Source organism: Littorina saxatilis, linkage group LG15 (assembly GCF_037325665.1).
Source record: "Littorina saxatilis isolate snail1 linkage group LG15, US_GU_Lsax_2.0, whole genome shotgun sequence".
Classification (NCBI taxonomy): Eukaryota; Metazoa; Mollusca; class Gastropoda; order Littorinimorpha; family Littorinidae; genus Littorina; species Littorina saxatilis.
Window position 1 is genome coordinate 37207112 of NC_090259.1, and position 17463 is coordinate 37224574.

Here is a 17463-nt window from a genome sequence, read left to right on the forward strand (position 1 = left end):
AAGCTGACCATACAATTGCCAGTTCCAGTTTTCGATAATTTTACAAAAAGAGGAACAGTGAACGAGGCGAAACGAAGGCTTGAGTCACCGATGAATGTTGTATCATAATTTTTGTAGGGTTGCCAAGTATCTTAATCACGATTTCAGCAGTTTTTGCATTTCCTAGCATGAAGGTATGTATGTGTCGTACTTTTCTTTTTCAATATTAGTATTGTAAATGCTATCTGAAACGTATCTGAAATACTGATCGAGGTACCTCGTCAAAATTGGGCTTCCCCATTTTGCCAACATTGATTGACAGTTCTGATACAAACCTCTTCAGGAAGTCATATTTGGGTGGACGTAAATGTCTTGAAATGATAAATTAATGTCTTTACAATACCTTCATTGATGTATGCCTTGTCACGTATCCACAATGACAAACAGAAAACACGGACCCTCCATACCCATAACTAAAACTACGTGAGTGTGTGTGTGTGACTGACTGTGACAGTGAAACAACATATAAATTGTTGAATTTCATATTTAGTAGCCCCCTAATGAAAAGTTATTTGTGAATTACATTGCTTTTTCCTTCATTCATGGTATAGTATTTGATTCAATTATACCATGGTTTTACTGTCATCCAGATGGGCATGCAGGTTCTGAACCATATAAATTATAATGCACGCATGCAGTCCCTCATTTCTCAGAGGTGAGAAATGGCGAGTGAAGCTAGGAAGAAGCGTTTCATGGGGACCGCCGTGAGGAAAAATAGTGTTTGGTGAGAGTAGGCACCTGTGGAGGTGCTCCCTACACACAAAAACATGGCGCCCGAACAGCTGCCAATCCCATTGGCTGTTCATATATATCTATATATAAAAATGTGTGTCCGCGATGCACGCCCAAGGTTCTCGATGGATCTGTTTCAAATTTGGTGGGCATATTCAGGTAGACCCCGGACACAACCTGCTCGATGAGATATTTCAACACGTGCTCTCAGCGCGCAGCGCTGAACCGATTTGGGTTTTTCTCTGGATCCATTCCCAGTAACTCTTCCTTATCTTCTCCAGTGTTTTCAGCGTTTATCTCGCTTCCTTCGTGTGGCGTCAATCCATATTCCCGTTTCTATTTTTAGAAGGTCACTGTCGACAACGCTCAATCCATATTCCCGTTATACTATTTTTACTCTTCTCCAGTGTTTTGCGCGTTTATCTCCCTTCGTGCGGTGCGCTGGCGAAGCCGGCGTACACCCGGCAAAGCCGGGTCCCCGGCGCAGCCGGGTATTTGGCTCGACTTCTTCCCGGCGAAGCCGTACCCGGCGAAGCGGGTATTCATCTAGTATTTATATATGTCTCATTAGCTGTTCACCGACAAGTGCAGACAACTCTTTCAGTATCCACTAACTGTTTAATTTTTGCCTGGCTAGCACAAAATCGTTTCACACCCTCACTGTCTTGTAAAGCAAGGGGCTAGCGGCAAGCAATTCTTCCCTGTATGAAACGGGCGTCGGGTCTCTATAGATCTCTCCATCAGTCCATGCTCTCTGAGTCTGAGTGGCATATTATATACTCAAGGTTGAGACCTCAGGAAATCACATCACACAAAGCATGAACACTTATTATTTAATGAGAGATTTCCCTTCAGGAACATCATGCCCATGTCGAGTAATGATCGTAATTTGTTGTATACATGAATATATATGCGTGTATGTGCGCATACATACTTAGGGTCTGCCTCTTTAGACTCTGTATGTGTGTGTGTGTGTGTGTGTGTGTGTGTCTTAGATAATTGTTTTCTGTGTAATAGGTCAAGTGAGAGGTCTTGTACCGATTTTTAAGAATGCATCAGAAGCTTTACAAAATGTCAAAACACAAGTAACAGTGACATTCTATTTCAAAACTCCATATTGACACGTATCTTGTTTTCCAAGTCATTTCTCCATTCATTGATAAGTTCTGCAAAAAAATGTCCTGTTCTTTTAGGGCCTACTTTGATTAGCTTTTGTAAGGTCTTGTTCTTAGAAGTAAATCAGATGGGCCGCTATGCATAGCTATAACTTTAAGAGTGATTACAAATAAAATGAAGAACGGTCTCGGTCTGAATTGTATGATGACTAGATAAGACAAAGTATTTCTCTATCATGCAGGTCATTGTAAAGTAGAACCAGTGACACATCACCGCGGTTCCCATGGCAGCAGAAGGTGACAGTGGTGGGACCACCCCCACCAACTCCCTCCCACCCCCAGGAACTGGGGGGTACCCTATGGAGATATTTTCATCGGGGTTCGACCACAAGTTTATCTGCAGCCACTGTAAACGGATACTGAGGGATCCTCTACAGAGTTACTGCGGCCATCGGTTCTGTCGGATATGCTGTCAAGAGTTGTTGGGGTGAGTTTTGCTGAAAATACAATTTAATGATTTTTGGCTCACGTAAGTGTAGCCTATGCGATGATAAACTTTGTCTGTCTGTGCGTGCGTGCGTGCGTATGTATGTGTGTATGTCTGTGGTAGAAACTTTAACATTTCCGAGTCTATGGATTACGTCAGTCTCGGTCAAAAGTGTTCGACGTGTGTGATAGAAACTATTTGAAGACGTCACATTATGACGTAAGAGGGTTAGACGTCACGCAAAGGAATTACTGAAAGTCTCGGTCATTGTTATTGTGAGCGGGCCGAGACTTCTTGGCAGATCCAGGGTCTCGCTTTCTTGCATATAGTTTCACCTATGCTTACTGTGTGTGTGTGTGTGTGTGTGTGTGTGTGTGTGTGTGTGTGTGTGTGTGTGTGTGTGTGTGTGTGTGTGTGTGTGTGTGTGTGTGTGTGTGTATGTGTGACGGAGTGATTGAGTTTGTGTTACTGTTTGTCGATTTCTTACGTGAGCCTTGAAGGCTTCGCCTCTTGTTTTCATTGTAATCTTTTTTGAATTCATGGGGTTGACTGAAGTAGACGAAAATAAAGTTTCTTTTTTGAATGACTTCAATTAAATTACATATCCATACCCAACTCACAAATAGCAATTAACTCTAGTTCAGTGCTGGTAACGCTGTACGCGTCCCCTTGGTAACCAAGGGAGACCACTCTAAAAAAGAAAGTGATCCATCCCATAATGCCAGACTATCAACAGTCCGACATCCGTATGCGCGCGCATACGCCGCCATCTTATCATTCCACTCTCAGCGACTAACGTGTCTGGTCGCGTTTTGTTGTACGCTCCGGCTGTGTTCAGCCTTGGTCTTTGTTTCCTGACTTTGACTTCGCCCCTTGGTCTGCCGCCGAGCTTTGTCGATACCCTGGCTGTTTTTGGGTGAGAGCTTTCTTGTTTTATGTAACTTTGGCGACGTTTCTGTCGCACGTTTGTGAACTTGTAAAATTTTTCAGTTTCGAAAATTTTTTGTGAGTTCGCTTTGACATGGCGGAGTGCGCCAAGAATAGAACTAGTTCGAGACAGGCTGCTGCTTCAGCTTCTCCGGCTGCTAGTACTTCTTCCTCTAAGAGAAGTTCTTCGTCTAGAAGAAAGAGTGATGGAATTTCCGCCACTTCTCAGATAGAACCGGGAAATGTAGGATGTGATGTTGATGTTGTTGTTGACAAGCCTTCGTCCGCCATTTTGTCTGTGAAGAAGGACAAGGTCACGCGTAGTGAAAAAGATAAGGATGTTATTAAACCGGTTGTTTCGTCGGGGGCTCCTGGTGATTCAGGTGTGTCTCCCGCCGTCATTGCTTTTGACTTTAAGTACACAGGTTTCTACTTTGGCGGCCGATTTGTCGTCGACGAAAGCAGAGATTCGCGCACTTCCGGCTGGCGTCTTCGATGTCTCTTCGTTGGGTAGAGTCAGGTCTTCACCAACTCCTTCCACTTCCGGTTTCGCTTCAGCTCCCGCTGCGGCTTCCGCTGTGGCTGCTTCTTCCGTGGTTCGGGCGGAAGTGCATGCGTCTCAGCATGCTGATGGTCGGCTGGTGTCCCTTCTGCATGAGCCGGTGCTCTCTAAAGGTATGTCTTCCCCACAAGTTACCAGGTTCTCTGGTGACAGTGGGGTGCGATCACAGGAGAGAGTAAGCCACGTGCGTGGTGAAAGCCCTCCTGCAATCTCTGGCCATTGGCATCGCGCCGGCCCAGCGGTTGCAGGGAGCCCTGTGAATCGTAAGGACTTGGCATATACCTCTGATGCAGTGTCGGGTATGCCGGTTCTATTTCCGTCCGGGGGGACGGATGGTGGGTGTGACTCCGAGGACTTTGCAAGTCTCTCTGGCGTTGACCCACCTGGCTGCGATAGCGAGCAGGAAGGAGGGTTGGAGGAGGGCAATGCCACGGCCGTGGATGACGCCCTTCTCAACCTGCCGGCGAAGCTGTCGAGCGCGGTGGCTCTGGCAGCGGAGACGGCTTCCAAATACTTTCCGGAGGGGGTGGTGAGAAGCAAGGAGAGACTTCTGCCACCCAGGTCGGCTTTTGACGATTTCCGGTCTGCCAAGAATGATTCTGGTCAGTTCCGGTTTAAAGAGTCTTCCTCAGTTGCCTATGTTATGGCAAAGGTTTTCAAAGGGAGGAACGGACCGGAGGTGCCGTTGTTGTCGCAACGTGGTGATGCACCTGAGGACGTTCTCCCGTGGTTGGCCAAGGCGGGGGATCGGGCTGTTTCTGGTATTCAGAAGTTGAAGCTTGCTCCCCGGCCTGTTAAGCTGATTGAGCCTTTCGTGTTGCCTACGGCTGTGTTGCCGGTGACGCCTGAGCTTGCTTCGCTGCGTGAAGTCGGTTACGGTCCTAATACTGTGCTTCCGTGTACCGAGTCTTCGATGATGGCTCTTGAAGATGCAGGGAGGTCGTTGCTTGAGCTGACGTCAGTGTCAGAGTCTCTGCAACGGTCTCTTTCGAGGTCGATTGCGACCTCGCTGGACCCCTTCGAATTCAGGTTCGACGCTTCGGCGCTTGACGTGTCTACCCTTCTGGCCACTTTGGCCAAGGTGACAAGGGAACAGATGTCGATTTCAGCCAACCTTTACGCACATGCTGTGCATTCAAGAAGGTCGGCGTTTTTAGCGGGATCGAGGATTTGTGATAAGTCCACGATTGATTCCTTGAAAGTGTCCCCGTTTTTAGAGGGATCGTTGTTGGGTCGGGCCTCTTTGGATGCTCTCCAGAAGGAGACAGCGGACGCGAGGGATCTCGCTATAGCCCGCATTGCCTTTCAGGGTTTGCCTAAGGCTCAGGGCAAACCTCAGTCTCAGTCTCAGTCACGGACTCAGACGCAGTCTACGGCCAAACCTCAGACATCCTCGTCTGGTGGTGGCGGTAAGGCACAGAAACAGTCGTTCTCTTCTGGGGGTAGAGGTCGCGGTGCGCCCTACCCTAAGAGGGGTCAATCCTTTGGTGGTTCTAGGGGGTCGGGGCGCAAGCCCCACCCCCAATGAAACTCCCCCGAACAGGCCTTCCCGGTAGCTCCCGCACTGGTTGTGGCGGGCGGCCCGTCCAGGGCCCTCTCTTCCTGGCTGCAGCTAGTGGACAGCAAGTGGGTTACCGGGATCGTTCGTTCGGGGTTCAGACTTCTCTGGTCAGGGGAAAAAGCACCTCTGACCAGGATAATCCCGCTTTGCAAACCCCCCAGGGATCCGGAGGCGAGAGCCGCGGTGCAAGGGGAGGTGACAGCCCTTCTCTCGAAAGGGGCGATAGAGGAGGTCTTGGACTTACGGTCCCCGGGGTTTTACAGCAGACTGTTTGTTGTACCGAAAGCCTCGGGGGCTTGGAGACCAGTTCTGGACCTGTCTACTCTGAACTTGTATCTCCGGACGGTGAAGTTCACCATGGAGACGCCGGCCTCTGTGCGAGAGGCGCTTCGTCCAGGCGATTGGGCTACCTCGGTGGACCTTACAGACGCATACTTCCACGTCATGATGCACGTTACGGACAGGAAGTGGTTGCGCTTCCGCTGGGGAGCCAAGGCCTATCAGTTCAGGGCGCTGCCGTTTGGCCTTTCTCTCGCGCCTTGGATATTCACCATCGTGGTACGCCAGCTCTGCGCTCTTGTGCGCAAGGAGGGCGTGCGTCTGCGAGCTTACTTGGACGATTGGCTTATCCTACATCAGGACAGAGAGTTGTGCCACGTCCATACTCGCATGGTGCTCAGTCAGGCTGCCCAGCTCGGGTTCTCTGTGAACCTGGGCAAATCAGAACTGGTTCCATCCCAGACGTTCACTTACTTGGGGATGGAGTTCGATACGCTCAGTTGGTCTGTCCGCCCGTCTCAGAAGAGGGTGGCCAAACTTCAAGACTTGCTCCGTGCGCTTCACGGAGAGAATCTGGCCAGTGTACGGGTTCTGACATCAGTACTTGGCCAGATGGAGTCTATGGCTACTCTTATCCCACTGGGCAGGGTACACAAGAGGCCGTTTCAGGCAGCTCTTCAGGCCCGGTGGGATCAGTCAACCCAGGGGTGGGACACCCAGATTTCTCTGGGAGCCTGGTTTTTCGCGACCACGCAGGTCTGGCTCCTTCCCTGGGTCTCACAGGGAGTCCCGATAGTGTGCCCGGCGCCAGAGAACGAACTGTTCACCGATGCCTCTCTGACGGGGTGGGGAGCTCACCTGGGGGAGCATATGGCGTCGGGGGTGTGGAACCTGTCTCTTCCCACGCGCCATATCAATGCTCTGGAGTTGGAGGCCGTTTCCTTGGCCCTCCAAGCTTTTCTGCCGTTCGTTCAGAACAGTCATGTCAGGTTGCACACCGACAACAGGACTGTCGCGGCTTACGTGAACAGGCAGGGCGGAACGAGATCCCTCAGCCTCTCAGACAGTGCGTGCCTCATTCTAAAGTGGTGCGCTTCGCATCATATTCTGCTGTCAGCCATCTTTCTGAAGGGCAGCTTGAACGTCCTTGCAGATGCGCTGAGCAGGGGGGACAAGGTGGTCCATTCAGAGTGGACTCTGTCGCACCAGTCCCTACACCGTCTTTGGGAGCAGATAGAGAAGCCTCAAATCGATTTGTTCGCAACTCGGTATTCAGCGAGGCTTCCTCTGTTTGTATCCCCCTTCCCGGATCCTCTGGCGTGGGGCGTGAATGCGCTAGAACTGGATTGGACAGGGCTGACAGCTTACGCCTTCCCTCCGTTTTGCTTGTTAGGCAAAGTTCTCAGGAAGGTCGACCTGGAAAAGCCAGCGCTGGTTCTGGTTGCCCCACTTTGGCCAAGCCAGCACTGGTTCCCGGACTTGCTGCGACTGGCGGTTCGACCGCCTATCCCCATCGCAGTAAGAAAGGGAGAACTCCTACAACCCAGGTCGGGCATCCCTCACGCGAACCCTCAGGCCCTCAACCTTCAAGGGTGGATTCTGTCAGAAGCGCTATGCTCAAGGCAGGGGCCTCTTCTGCCACTATAGACTTTGTGAAGCATGCCCATAGGAAGTCAACCAGTTCGGTCTACTCGTCTCACTGGGCCTCCTGGGTGAAATGGTGTGGTCTTAACAGAGTTAAGCCTTTGGCACCAAGGTCCATGCAGGTAGCAAATCATTTAGCCTGGCTAGCTGGACAGGGGGGGTGGGCGTCTTCCCTTTGTGTTAGAAGGTCCGCGATTTCGTCAACACTTAGGCAGCTGGGCCATAAGATTACTCTTGACGGGGTTGTCGCTAGTGTTATTAAGGGCGCCTCCCTTAAGGCCGCGCGCGTGAAGTCTCCGCTCCCTGCTTGGAATTTGATGCTTGTGTTGAGATTTTTGGCTTCTAACGAGTTTGAACCGTTACAGTCATCTAGTTTGGCTAACTTGACGCGCAAGGCGGTTTTTCTAACTTTGCTCGATACGTCGCGTAGAGGGAGTGAGGTTCATGCTTTATCCGGCTTAGCTAAAGATATTGCAACCGAAAATGATGGTTCCATATCTCTTAAATTCAGGCCAGATTTCTTAGCTAAAAATCAGAAACCAGGTCATATTTCTCCTGTCATTAACATTCCTGCCTTGAGCAACATCCTTGCTCCTGGAGACCCTGACATAGTTAACTGTCCGGTCAGAACGCTCAGCGTTTACCTGTCTCGAACGAAGTTCATTCGTTCCGAAAATCAAAAGTTGCTTTTTATTTCTCCCAATACGGCAAGGGGCAAAGATATTGCTAAGGTGACTTTGACCAAGTGGGTTTCCACGTTAATCAGGCAAGCTTACGCCTGGTGGCATACTCAGTCCGGAGAGGTTAGGGCAGTACTTCCCCTGACTTCGGCAAGAACTCATGAGGCGAGAGCATGGGCCTCTTCTGTGGCAGTGCTCCGTTCAGGCCGTCTGGCTGATGTTTTGGAGGCGGCCTATTGGAAATCGGAGGATGTCTTCATGAATTATTATCTGAGAGACATCTCCTCCTTGCAACAAGACGGCAGTTTTGCACTACCTTCTATGGTGGCAGCAGGACAAGCCCTTCTGCTTTGATTTTGGGTGAGTACCCGCCACCTATAGTAGCAATCTGCTATTTGTGAGTTGGGTATGGATATGTAATTTAATTAAAAATTTTAAAAGTAAATTTTCATTTAATTAATATACTTACCCAACTCACAACGTTTATTCCCTCCCACCTCCCCGCTGTGGTTGGTACTGGGGTCTAAAAAAGAGTGAGTTGGGCTTCGTTTTGGAATGATAAGATGGCGGCGTATGCGCGCGCATACGGATGTCGGACTGTTGATAGTCTGGCATTATGGGATGGATCACTTTCTTTTTTTAGAGTGGTCTCCCTTGGTTACCAAGGGGACGCGTACAGCGTTACCAGCACTGAACTAGAGTTAATTGCTATTTGTGAGTTGGGTAAGTATATTAATTAAATGAAAATTTACTCTTAAAATTTTTAATTTAACTGATAATGAATTTGTTTGTTTGTTCGTTCATGGGCTGAAACTCCCACAGCTTTTGCGTGTATGACCGTTTTTTCCCCGCCATTTAGGCAGCCATACGCCGCTTTCGGAGGAAGCATGCTGGATATTTTCGTGTTTCTATAACCCACCGAACTCTGACATGTATTACAGGATCTTTTTCTTGCGCACTGGGTCTTGTGCTTGCGTGTACACACGGGGGTGTTCGGACACCGAGGAGAGTCTGCACACAAAGTTGACTCTGAGAATTAGAGACTCGCTATTGCTCCTATGAGGGGAAGAAATGAAGAATGAAAAATTAACTGGACAGTTCTGGAAATTTCTAGAAGGTAAGGGAGATAACTCTTTTTTTGTATCCAAACAAAGGAGGTAAAGCTAATGATAATGGGATAGCGAGCGTCTTAAATTGCTACAGGCTCCGCTTACTCCCGGGCGAAGCCGGGCTTAACTGCTAGTACTCTTATATTTTAACCATACTTTATTTACTTACCATCACAGGAGCTTGTATCCAACCACCGGTCGATAATTATTTACTCCTGCATGCTTATTATTTACTGCTGCATGCTTAGTAGTAAATAGTAGTAGTAGACTGTATGGAATAAGGAGTAAATATATGGAATAAGGAGTAAATAATGATCGACCGGCGATTGGATACAAGCTCCTGTGCTTACCATTGAGCAAGCAATCAAGTGAGACAGACTCACAGAGTGAGACAGATATTTCTCTTCATGACACACAAAACATTGTTTGTGCATGTGCCTGTGACAGCGAGGGTCAGACAGTGGCATGTCAGGAGTGTCAGGAAGACCAGATGACAGACACAGAGTTCAGCATGTTGTCTCAGGACCAGGTAATAATCAATATATATATACCTGTTTATTACAATTGACCAATTCTGGAAATAACTCTGTCAGTTTTGCATGCAGGGTATGGTTTACTAATGCGCCATTGGCGCATGAAATCTGGAAATGTCCCATTAGAATTCCTTCACAGAATCAAAGGGCGCACTGAGATTACGTACTACTGCGCCACCCTATGCATACTTTACATCAGAAAACACACTCGCTCACATACACACCCACACACGCACGCGCGCATGCACACACACACACACACACACACACACACACACACACACACACACACACACACACACACACACACACACACACACACACACACACACACACACACACACACAAACACACAGATGGCACCATAGTGCACCATTTTGCCTCTGGAAAAAAAAAATCCGTTGCTTGGCGCTTCTTGCCTTCGACTATGTCCCATCAGAATTTGGCTGAAGGTGACAAAGGTCTTATTGTCTTTCTTCCAAGCTGAACCCTGTGAACGGGTTGAGAGAGAGTGAATACCCTTGCTTTTAGTGAGACAAACAATCCATGGGTCAGCAACCAGCGAGGGATGTGTCTGAAACACATGAACTTGGGGGGTCTTGATATGGGGATTCCACTGTAACTCTCTTTAAGGGTTGTACAGGCTGTGGAAGAGTTGTCTTCCTTGAAAATGAGGTAAGCTGACCTGAAATATGGCTCATCGAGAATAGCCTGTGGAGAGACACTGATAGCATCACAGTTAATAATGAGGTCCGATCTGCATGTTTTCGAAAGTAGAAAGGCATTGTATTGAATGAAAAAATGCCTTTTTCTTCGGCAAAGATACATTCGAGCTCACTATTCATTGTGTCGCCAGCGGCATGTCTCGACTGGTTATTCCCAATGGGCTAAATATAGCTGAGCATGCTTCATTTTCAGGGAATACAACTCTTCCCATGCCCATAAAACTCCTGACAGAGTTATTTGTGAAACTTGTGTATTGTGAAGTGCTTCATTCCATACTTTCATGATAACATCCTGAAGAAGGCAGTTTGCCAAAATATTGAAAAAGAAAAATCTAACCAGGTTACTGATGTGTCCACTTTTGTTGAAGTACATAATGGCTATCTAATTTGGGAGCAAGTGTATTTTTTTCTGTGCAGTAAATTTTTTTGTGGTCAGATGTCGAACTGTGTAGTAAATGAATGGCATGAATTATGATGTCACCTAGAGCGAACTCCATCCTCAGATGGTTGTTACTTTTTAACAATTTTAATCAAATTATAATGAAGTATGATTTCACAGTGTTTTGTATGAAGTCATTCTACACACAGATGTTCCCGGACAACGCTGTGAAGCGAGAAATGGCACGCATGCCGACCAAGTGTGTCCATCCTGACTGCTCATGGAGTGGAATCTTCAAAGACTATGAGGTAAAAGCAGCATGTTTTGTTTGACTGTATGTTACTGCATGCAATGCAAGAATTATGTTATTTTATACATGTACTTTATCTTCCCCTTGTTAAAAAAGGTGGGTTGCTTCCCTCTACTGGGTTGTAGTGGAAAGCAGCAACAAGAATGTTGCCACCCAGGTGTGGTTGCGGGGCTCCCCACGGACTGCCCTGCTAGAGGGTCCCGGGACCCCTACTTTCAAGTTTTAGAGGGTCCATGGACCCCCACTGCAGAATAGTAGAGGGTTCCAAGGGCATAAAAGTCCGGGTGTACTTATAAAACATCGTGGTCACGCATAGTGTGCTGTCTACAATTGCTGACGATTGCAGTCTGAAAAAAATATCTACGGTACGCACGATAACGGAAATTTAGTGCGTCCCAGGAACCGCTCTTTTAAAGTTTAGTGCGTCCCGGGACCCCCTCCTTAAATGTGTAGTTCGTGATTTTGGCTTCTAGTGCGTATAGGACGCAGGGACATGCACTTTGGGGAGCCCTGGCTTGTGTATTACTAATCAGCCACCTGCACTTCTCAATCAATCAATCAATCAATAGGACGCTTATATCGCGCATATTCCGTGGGTACATTTCTAGGCGCTCTGCAATGATGCCGTGTGAGATGAAATTTTATACGGCCAGTAGATTGCAGCCATTTCGGCGCATATTTACCTTTCACGGCCTATTATTCCAAGTCACACGGGTATAGGTAGACAATTATTAACTGTGCCTAAGCAATTTTGCCAGGAAAGACCTTTTTTGTCAATCGTGGGATCTTTAACGTGCACACGCCAATGTAGTGTACACGGGGGGTGTTCGGACACCGAAGAGAGTCTGCACACAAAGTTGACTCTGAGAAATAAATTTCCGCCGAACGTGGGTTTGAACTCACGCTGACAGCGGCCAACTGAATACAAATCCAGCGCGCTACCAACTGAGCTATGTCCCCGCCCCTTCTGGCAGAAGGAATGAGGTCTTTTACGCACCAGGGCGGTGACATTAGAATGGGGTATGGAATCCATCTCTGAAGGCCTCCTTGATTGAGCCTGAAGTTGGCTTCGCGAAGACTTTGCAAAGTCTTTTTACAGAAATTCAGTGCCAAAGCTTTTATGTTCGGCGAGCTTTTTGAAGTAGACTATGCAAAGTCGACTTCACCGAATTAATATCCGGCTTAAACTGTTATCAATTTAAGTTGACCAGTATCTGTCCTGACCTGGATTCCAACCTGTACAGTAGCCAAAGGGTATTTTCAAAATATAGGCAGTGTTGTGATGTCAGCATAAATAACGTGCTTGCATAATATTTCTGGTATATTTAATGACAGTCACATGAAAAGACGTGTCCACATCGACCACAGCCGTGTCCGGCGTGCGGCACGGGGGTGTCAGGCGTACTGATGGAAAAGCATCAAGAACAGGAATGTCCGCAGAGAAAGATTGTCTGCGAACACTGTCGGAGCGAGATCTTTGCTTCGTCAAAAGAGGTTGGTTGAGAAGGACATGGTTCAGGTCACTCTGTTGACAGTCAGTCTGTCTCAATCCACAAACAAAGAGACTGCCAACGTTCCAAAATTCAGAATAAGAAAACCAGATAGGTAAGTTGTTGGAACGTTTGTTATTGACAAAACAATAAAATTATGTTACAGTCACAAATATACAAATATAGTCCGTCAAGCGAAGTTCTTGTTACTAATTGTTTGTGCACTTAAAAGACCGTTGGGTCGATTTGTCACTGTAACGTATTGTTTTGTCAATAACAAAAGTTCCAACAACTTACCTTTCTTGTTTTTTTATTCTTTATTGTCTGGCTGTTGAGAAAGTGGAGATCAAGTCGACGAAACTCTGAAACTCCTTCCACCTCGACGAAAACTGTGCTGTCATTTTGGCACATGTGCTAAATGTTTTTTAACGGAGGGAAAAAGGTGTCTGAAGCTCCCTAAAATTGCCGACTCTTTTATGCCCATTTCAGCAAATTTGTCCAAGAAATTAATCCTAGCCATGCCCTGCTTTGTTTTTGTGTTCTTATTTCTTTGTAGACTTATTAATTGTAGGCATGAACCTGCCCATAACAACCACTAAGGGACTGACCAAAAGTGCTAGATAACAATGAAAATGTACTTAGGCCAAAAAAAAAAAATAGGTGTGGTTACGGTAACATAGCCAAAAACAATAGGGTGGGAAGGTAGGCAATCACTTTTTTGTTTGTTTTTACTTTTTTTCTAATGTGTACAAATTAAACCTACTTGACAGGGAAATAAGTGTGCGACTCGGGCGCTTTCGCTTTCATTGTGTTTTTTGCACTCGTTTTTTTTGTTTTTTTGTTTTTTTGTTGACAAATGTAATAAAAAGTTATAGGATCGGCCCCTAAAAATAGGGTAGGTCGGGTTACCGTAACCACACCTATTTTTTTTTTAGGCCTTACCACTTGTCATTGTTATCTTGTTCTTCTCGCCTGCAGTCTCTTCTTCCTTTTCTGACCAAAAGTGGTTGTTATGGACAGGTGGTCGTTACGGACAGGTGGTCGCTATGAAAAGATGAATTATACAGAAGAAAAAATTGTTTAGAATCCTTCGGGATGGGGCATGTTGTTGTTATGGAGAGGTGATCGCCATGGTTTTACTATTAGTGTTTGTTGAAGTTATTATCTCTTGTTTATTTCACAGCATCATGCCGGTGAGTGTCAGCAGTTTCCCTTACGCTGTGAAGCCTGTGAAAAGATCAACATACCACGCTACAAGGTAAGTAGTCTGATTAATTATTTATATATATATATATATTTGACTTGCGTGAGATTTTTGTGTGTGCGTATTTGCGGCCTTTTAAGGTTTCAGAGGTCATTCTTCAGATCCCCAGATTGCATCAGGTTTTTTTTCAACAGTTGTGTGGGTGTGAGGGTGGGGGAGGGATGTGCTTTAATGCTGCTTGTTTATGATGTTATTATCTCATGCCCTTTACTTACTCAATACTGCCTTCACTTCAGCCATGCTTTGTTCCTGTTTTGCCAAAGTTAAATAGTGTATAAGGGCAGTCTTATTTATTTTCAGAACCATTTTCAGTTACATATTATTGTTCAAAAACACACCCTTAACCAGAAAAAGGCTATCAGTATAATTTGTTATTTGACTTACCTGTAAAACCCTAACCCAACTGATCTACACTTTGTCTTCAGATGAAGGAGCACAAAGAAAGGGAGTGTCCCAAGCGCACGATACACTGTCCCATGGGATGTGCAGACCAGGTGAGGACACACGATTGCACATCTTTATATTTATCTGTTTCTTTCTTATCATTTCACTGACTCTGTGGTTCATGGTGTGTGTGTGTGTGTTGGTGTGTGTTTAGTTTATTTTCCATTCATTCTCTTTGAAAAGTGTGTATGAGTGTGTGCATGTTTTTTTGTGCTGGATGTTTCTCTTGGGTTCCCCGTCCACTCCCTTTGAAGGGCAATGGTCTTCCCTTCATTGTCTGCATCTAGATCTCAGTCCTTTACGCAAAGCTTGCTTCTTTTCTGACAACATCCTACAGCAAATCATGGTTGCCTTTCTTTTTTCTCGGGGGGGGGGGGGGGGGGATCTTAGTTGCTTTCTGTTTAAGATACTGCTCTTATGCTTGATTCAACCTGTTTCTTGTGTGCCTTTACATTTTGAATAACCAGGACCATGTAAACAGAAAAAGGGAATGACAGTGTCCCATCCTGAGAAGTTCTATAGTGTGGTTGACTGTGTATACAAAAATCAAAAACGCAGCAATCTACATTCTCCTCCACGATTACATTTTCTATTGCTTTACATTGATTTCCTATCTTGTCCCTTACTCCACCCACCAGCTGCGGATGGACACATTTCAACAACACCTGACCGTGAACCTGGTGGAACACACAGCCTGGCTGATGGACCAGTCGCTACAGCTAGAGCAGCGACTGCAGTCTCTCCCCGTCTCACAGGCCGTGCCCAGCAGTCTCGACAGCATCGTGACGGCCATAAACGGCTTGGAGCAGAAGACGACAGAGCTGTCGCGTCAGATCGATGAACTCTCGCAGGGCGATTTGTTGCGGCAGCAAGTGACGGACACGGTGGATAGAGTGAATATGATGGATCAGGTGGGTTGTGAGAATTACTCTTTGCTTTTGTGTACAGTGGAACCCCCCTTTTAAGACCCCCCCCAATTTACGACTTCCTCCATTTTGAGATGTTTAGTTCATAACCTCTTTAAAAATTAAATTGCAACAGTCATAATTTTGGTCCTACCTTTCGCACAATATGTTCCTAAAGATACAGATTTGAAATTGAGGCGAGAGCTACAGAGTTCGCTTTGGGTGTTGAATAGATGACAACACACACGAGGAAGGTGTTAGAATTAGTGTTTGAGCGTTCTATTTTCAAATCTAAATGCTGTGTTTGGTCGTCGGTAATATTCTCAAACGGACAGTGTACAGTAGTACCTGCCATATCCGGTCACCCATTAGTCATTGCAAAGGTGACCGCAAATATCAGGTGGCCGTTCATTACAGGCCCCCTCCTCCTCCAAAAAAACACCAAAAACACGATCACGTTTTCATGAAGAAAAGAAAGCGATCATCCACGAGCCGCCGATTCATTGTCTCTGTTAGTTTTGCTTTCGTTTATACATCTTAATTATTTGCGTGTTTAACACTTTCGCGACGGGAGGTGACTATATTAGTAATAGCGCTGCAACGCCCACGGACGGGAAGTGACTATTTTAGTATTAGACATACAAGGTACACGACTCGTGATTGCTTCCCGGTTTTTGAAGCTTGCAGTAAATTGAGTTGTTTCCCTTGACACACTTGGTGTGCCCTTCCGCCATATGTAAAATTAGCGTGGTATGTGCGGTTTTTTCGAGAAAAAAATGAATCGAAGGCGAGCCTTGTCACGGGAGGAGATTCTCCGGATGTTGGATCTTGAGGACCCTGTAGATCATGATTCCGACATGTTGTTTTCGTCTCAAGAAAGCGATAATAGCAGTGATATTGAGGAAGAAACAGTCTTGTTGTTGCTGCTAGTATGAGTCGGCAAACTACACGTGTTAGGGTGGTAGATCTACTGCATGAATCTTCGAATGTGTAATTGCAAGGGGGGCGTGGCAGCACTGATAACAATGGATGGCTGGAGCCTAATCCTTTTGGAAATGTTCATAGGTGTACAGTTGGGACTTTGTTGTGAAAATGTGACTTATATTCAATATGGATTACCTAGACATCATTTGGTGAGTGTCACAGTTTTGTTTCATTTGAGTCAGGATGCTGTGAGTGAATGCGGGATTTGCTTGTTTTTTTCTTTGTACTGTCTCCTTATTTCTGTGTAGAATTTTAACAATATTTCAGCTAATTCATAGGTTTTACACCTTGTTTGGTTATAAAATTATTTATAATACTTTCTGTTAAAAAAATAACTTTTAAAAAAGCAGTGGAAAAGAAAACATACACAAAAAAACGTTAAAAAACACAAATTATCCCCCTTTCACCCCCCCTTTGCTAAAACAAATCGCGTGACAAACTTATAAATAGCACGACTGAACTGGGCATCCATTTTTTAATTAGTACACAAAATTTGGTGGTGATTGGACTTAATTCAAGCTTGCTAGACAGATTTCTTTACAGTTACTGTTTTTTGGGAAGTTTCTTGGTGGCAAGCTTGGGCAGGCAGGATGTTAACGCCGTGGCAATGCTAGTCACAATAGTGTTAACTCGATCGTCCTGGCTAAGCTATTGTTTCGTATGTTTCTATGTGTGTTGTTTGGATTATTATATATGTATTTGAGTGTCAGATAAACAAGTGTTTCAAACTCACATCAGCTGTGATCGATCCGGAAGTGACTGCCGTAAATGTACATGTATGCGCATGTCTGTATTTACAGTTTGCGCATGCGTAAGTATTCATGTCGTCTGCTCGTGCTGTGCTCATGTCGTCTGCTCGTGCTGTGCCGTCTGTGCACACAACACACACACACCGTCACACACAGGCGCTCGCCCGCGAAAGTGACAAGTGGCAGGTTAACGGCCATTAAGAGTCAATTATAGAAGGAAAACTCATTAGTCATGGGAAAGCTGGCCGCTCCGGGCAGGTTCACGCCCACGAAAGGGCCGGAAATGGAAGGGACTACTGTACTTGTTTATGTAATGCGAAGCATTTAGCCCTGTATGGCACGGAATGTGCATGCGTTTGCTAGACTATAGGTTTGACTTCTTCAATCCAGCGATTTTAATCTGCTTTGACAAATGGGTATCTATGAAAACTTAATGAAGTATGATGACGAACGGAAGTCCAGACTTCTGACACAGGAGAGCTGGGCGAGGCAAACCGCTAGCTGATTAAAATTCATTTAATTATTTGGCATAGTTTCGGAGCAGT

At 46.0% G+C, this 17463-nt stretch overlaps 1 protein-coding gene across 3 annotated transcripts in view; it reads left to right on the plus strand.

Moving 5' to 3' along the window:
• The first annotated feature begins 43 nt into the window (after positions 1-43).
• LOC138949237 (TNF receptor-associated factor 2-like) overlaps positions 44-17463 on the plus strand; it is a 29304-nt gene continuing 11884 nt past the window's right edge. For all 3 annotated transcript variants that reach the window (XR_011450204.1, XR_011450205.1, XM_070321014.1), the window contains exons 1-8: positions 44-173; positions 2129-2373; positions 9583-9664; positions 10982-11080; positions 12418-12576; positions 13756-13830; positions 14262-14330; positions 14919-15191. Coding sequence is in view for 1 of the 3 variants with exons in the window: in XM_070321014.1 (XP_070177115.1) it covers positions 2171-2373; positions 9583-9664; positions 10982-11080; positions 12418-12576; positions 13756-13830; positions 14262-14330; positions 14919-15191 (960 nt within the window). In the remaining 2 variants the exon portion in view is untranslated. The remainder of the gene's footprint in view (positions 174-2128; positions 2374-9582; positions 9665-10981; positions 11081-12417; positions 12577-13755; positions 13831-14261; positions 14331-14918; positions 15192-17463) is intronic.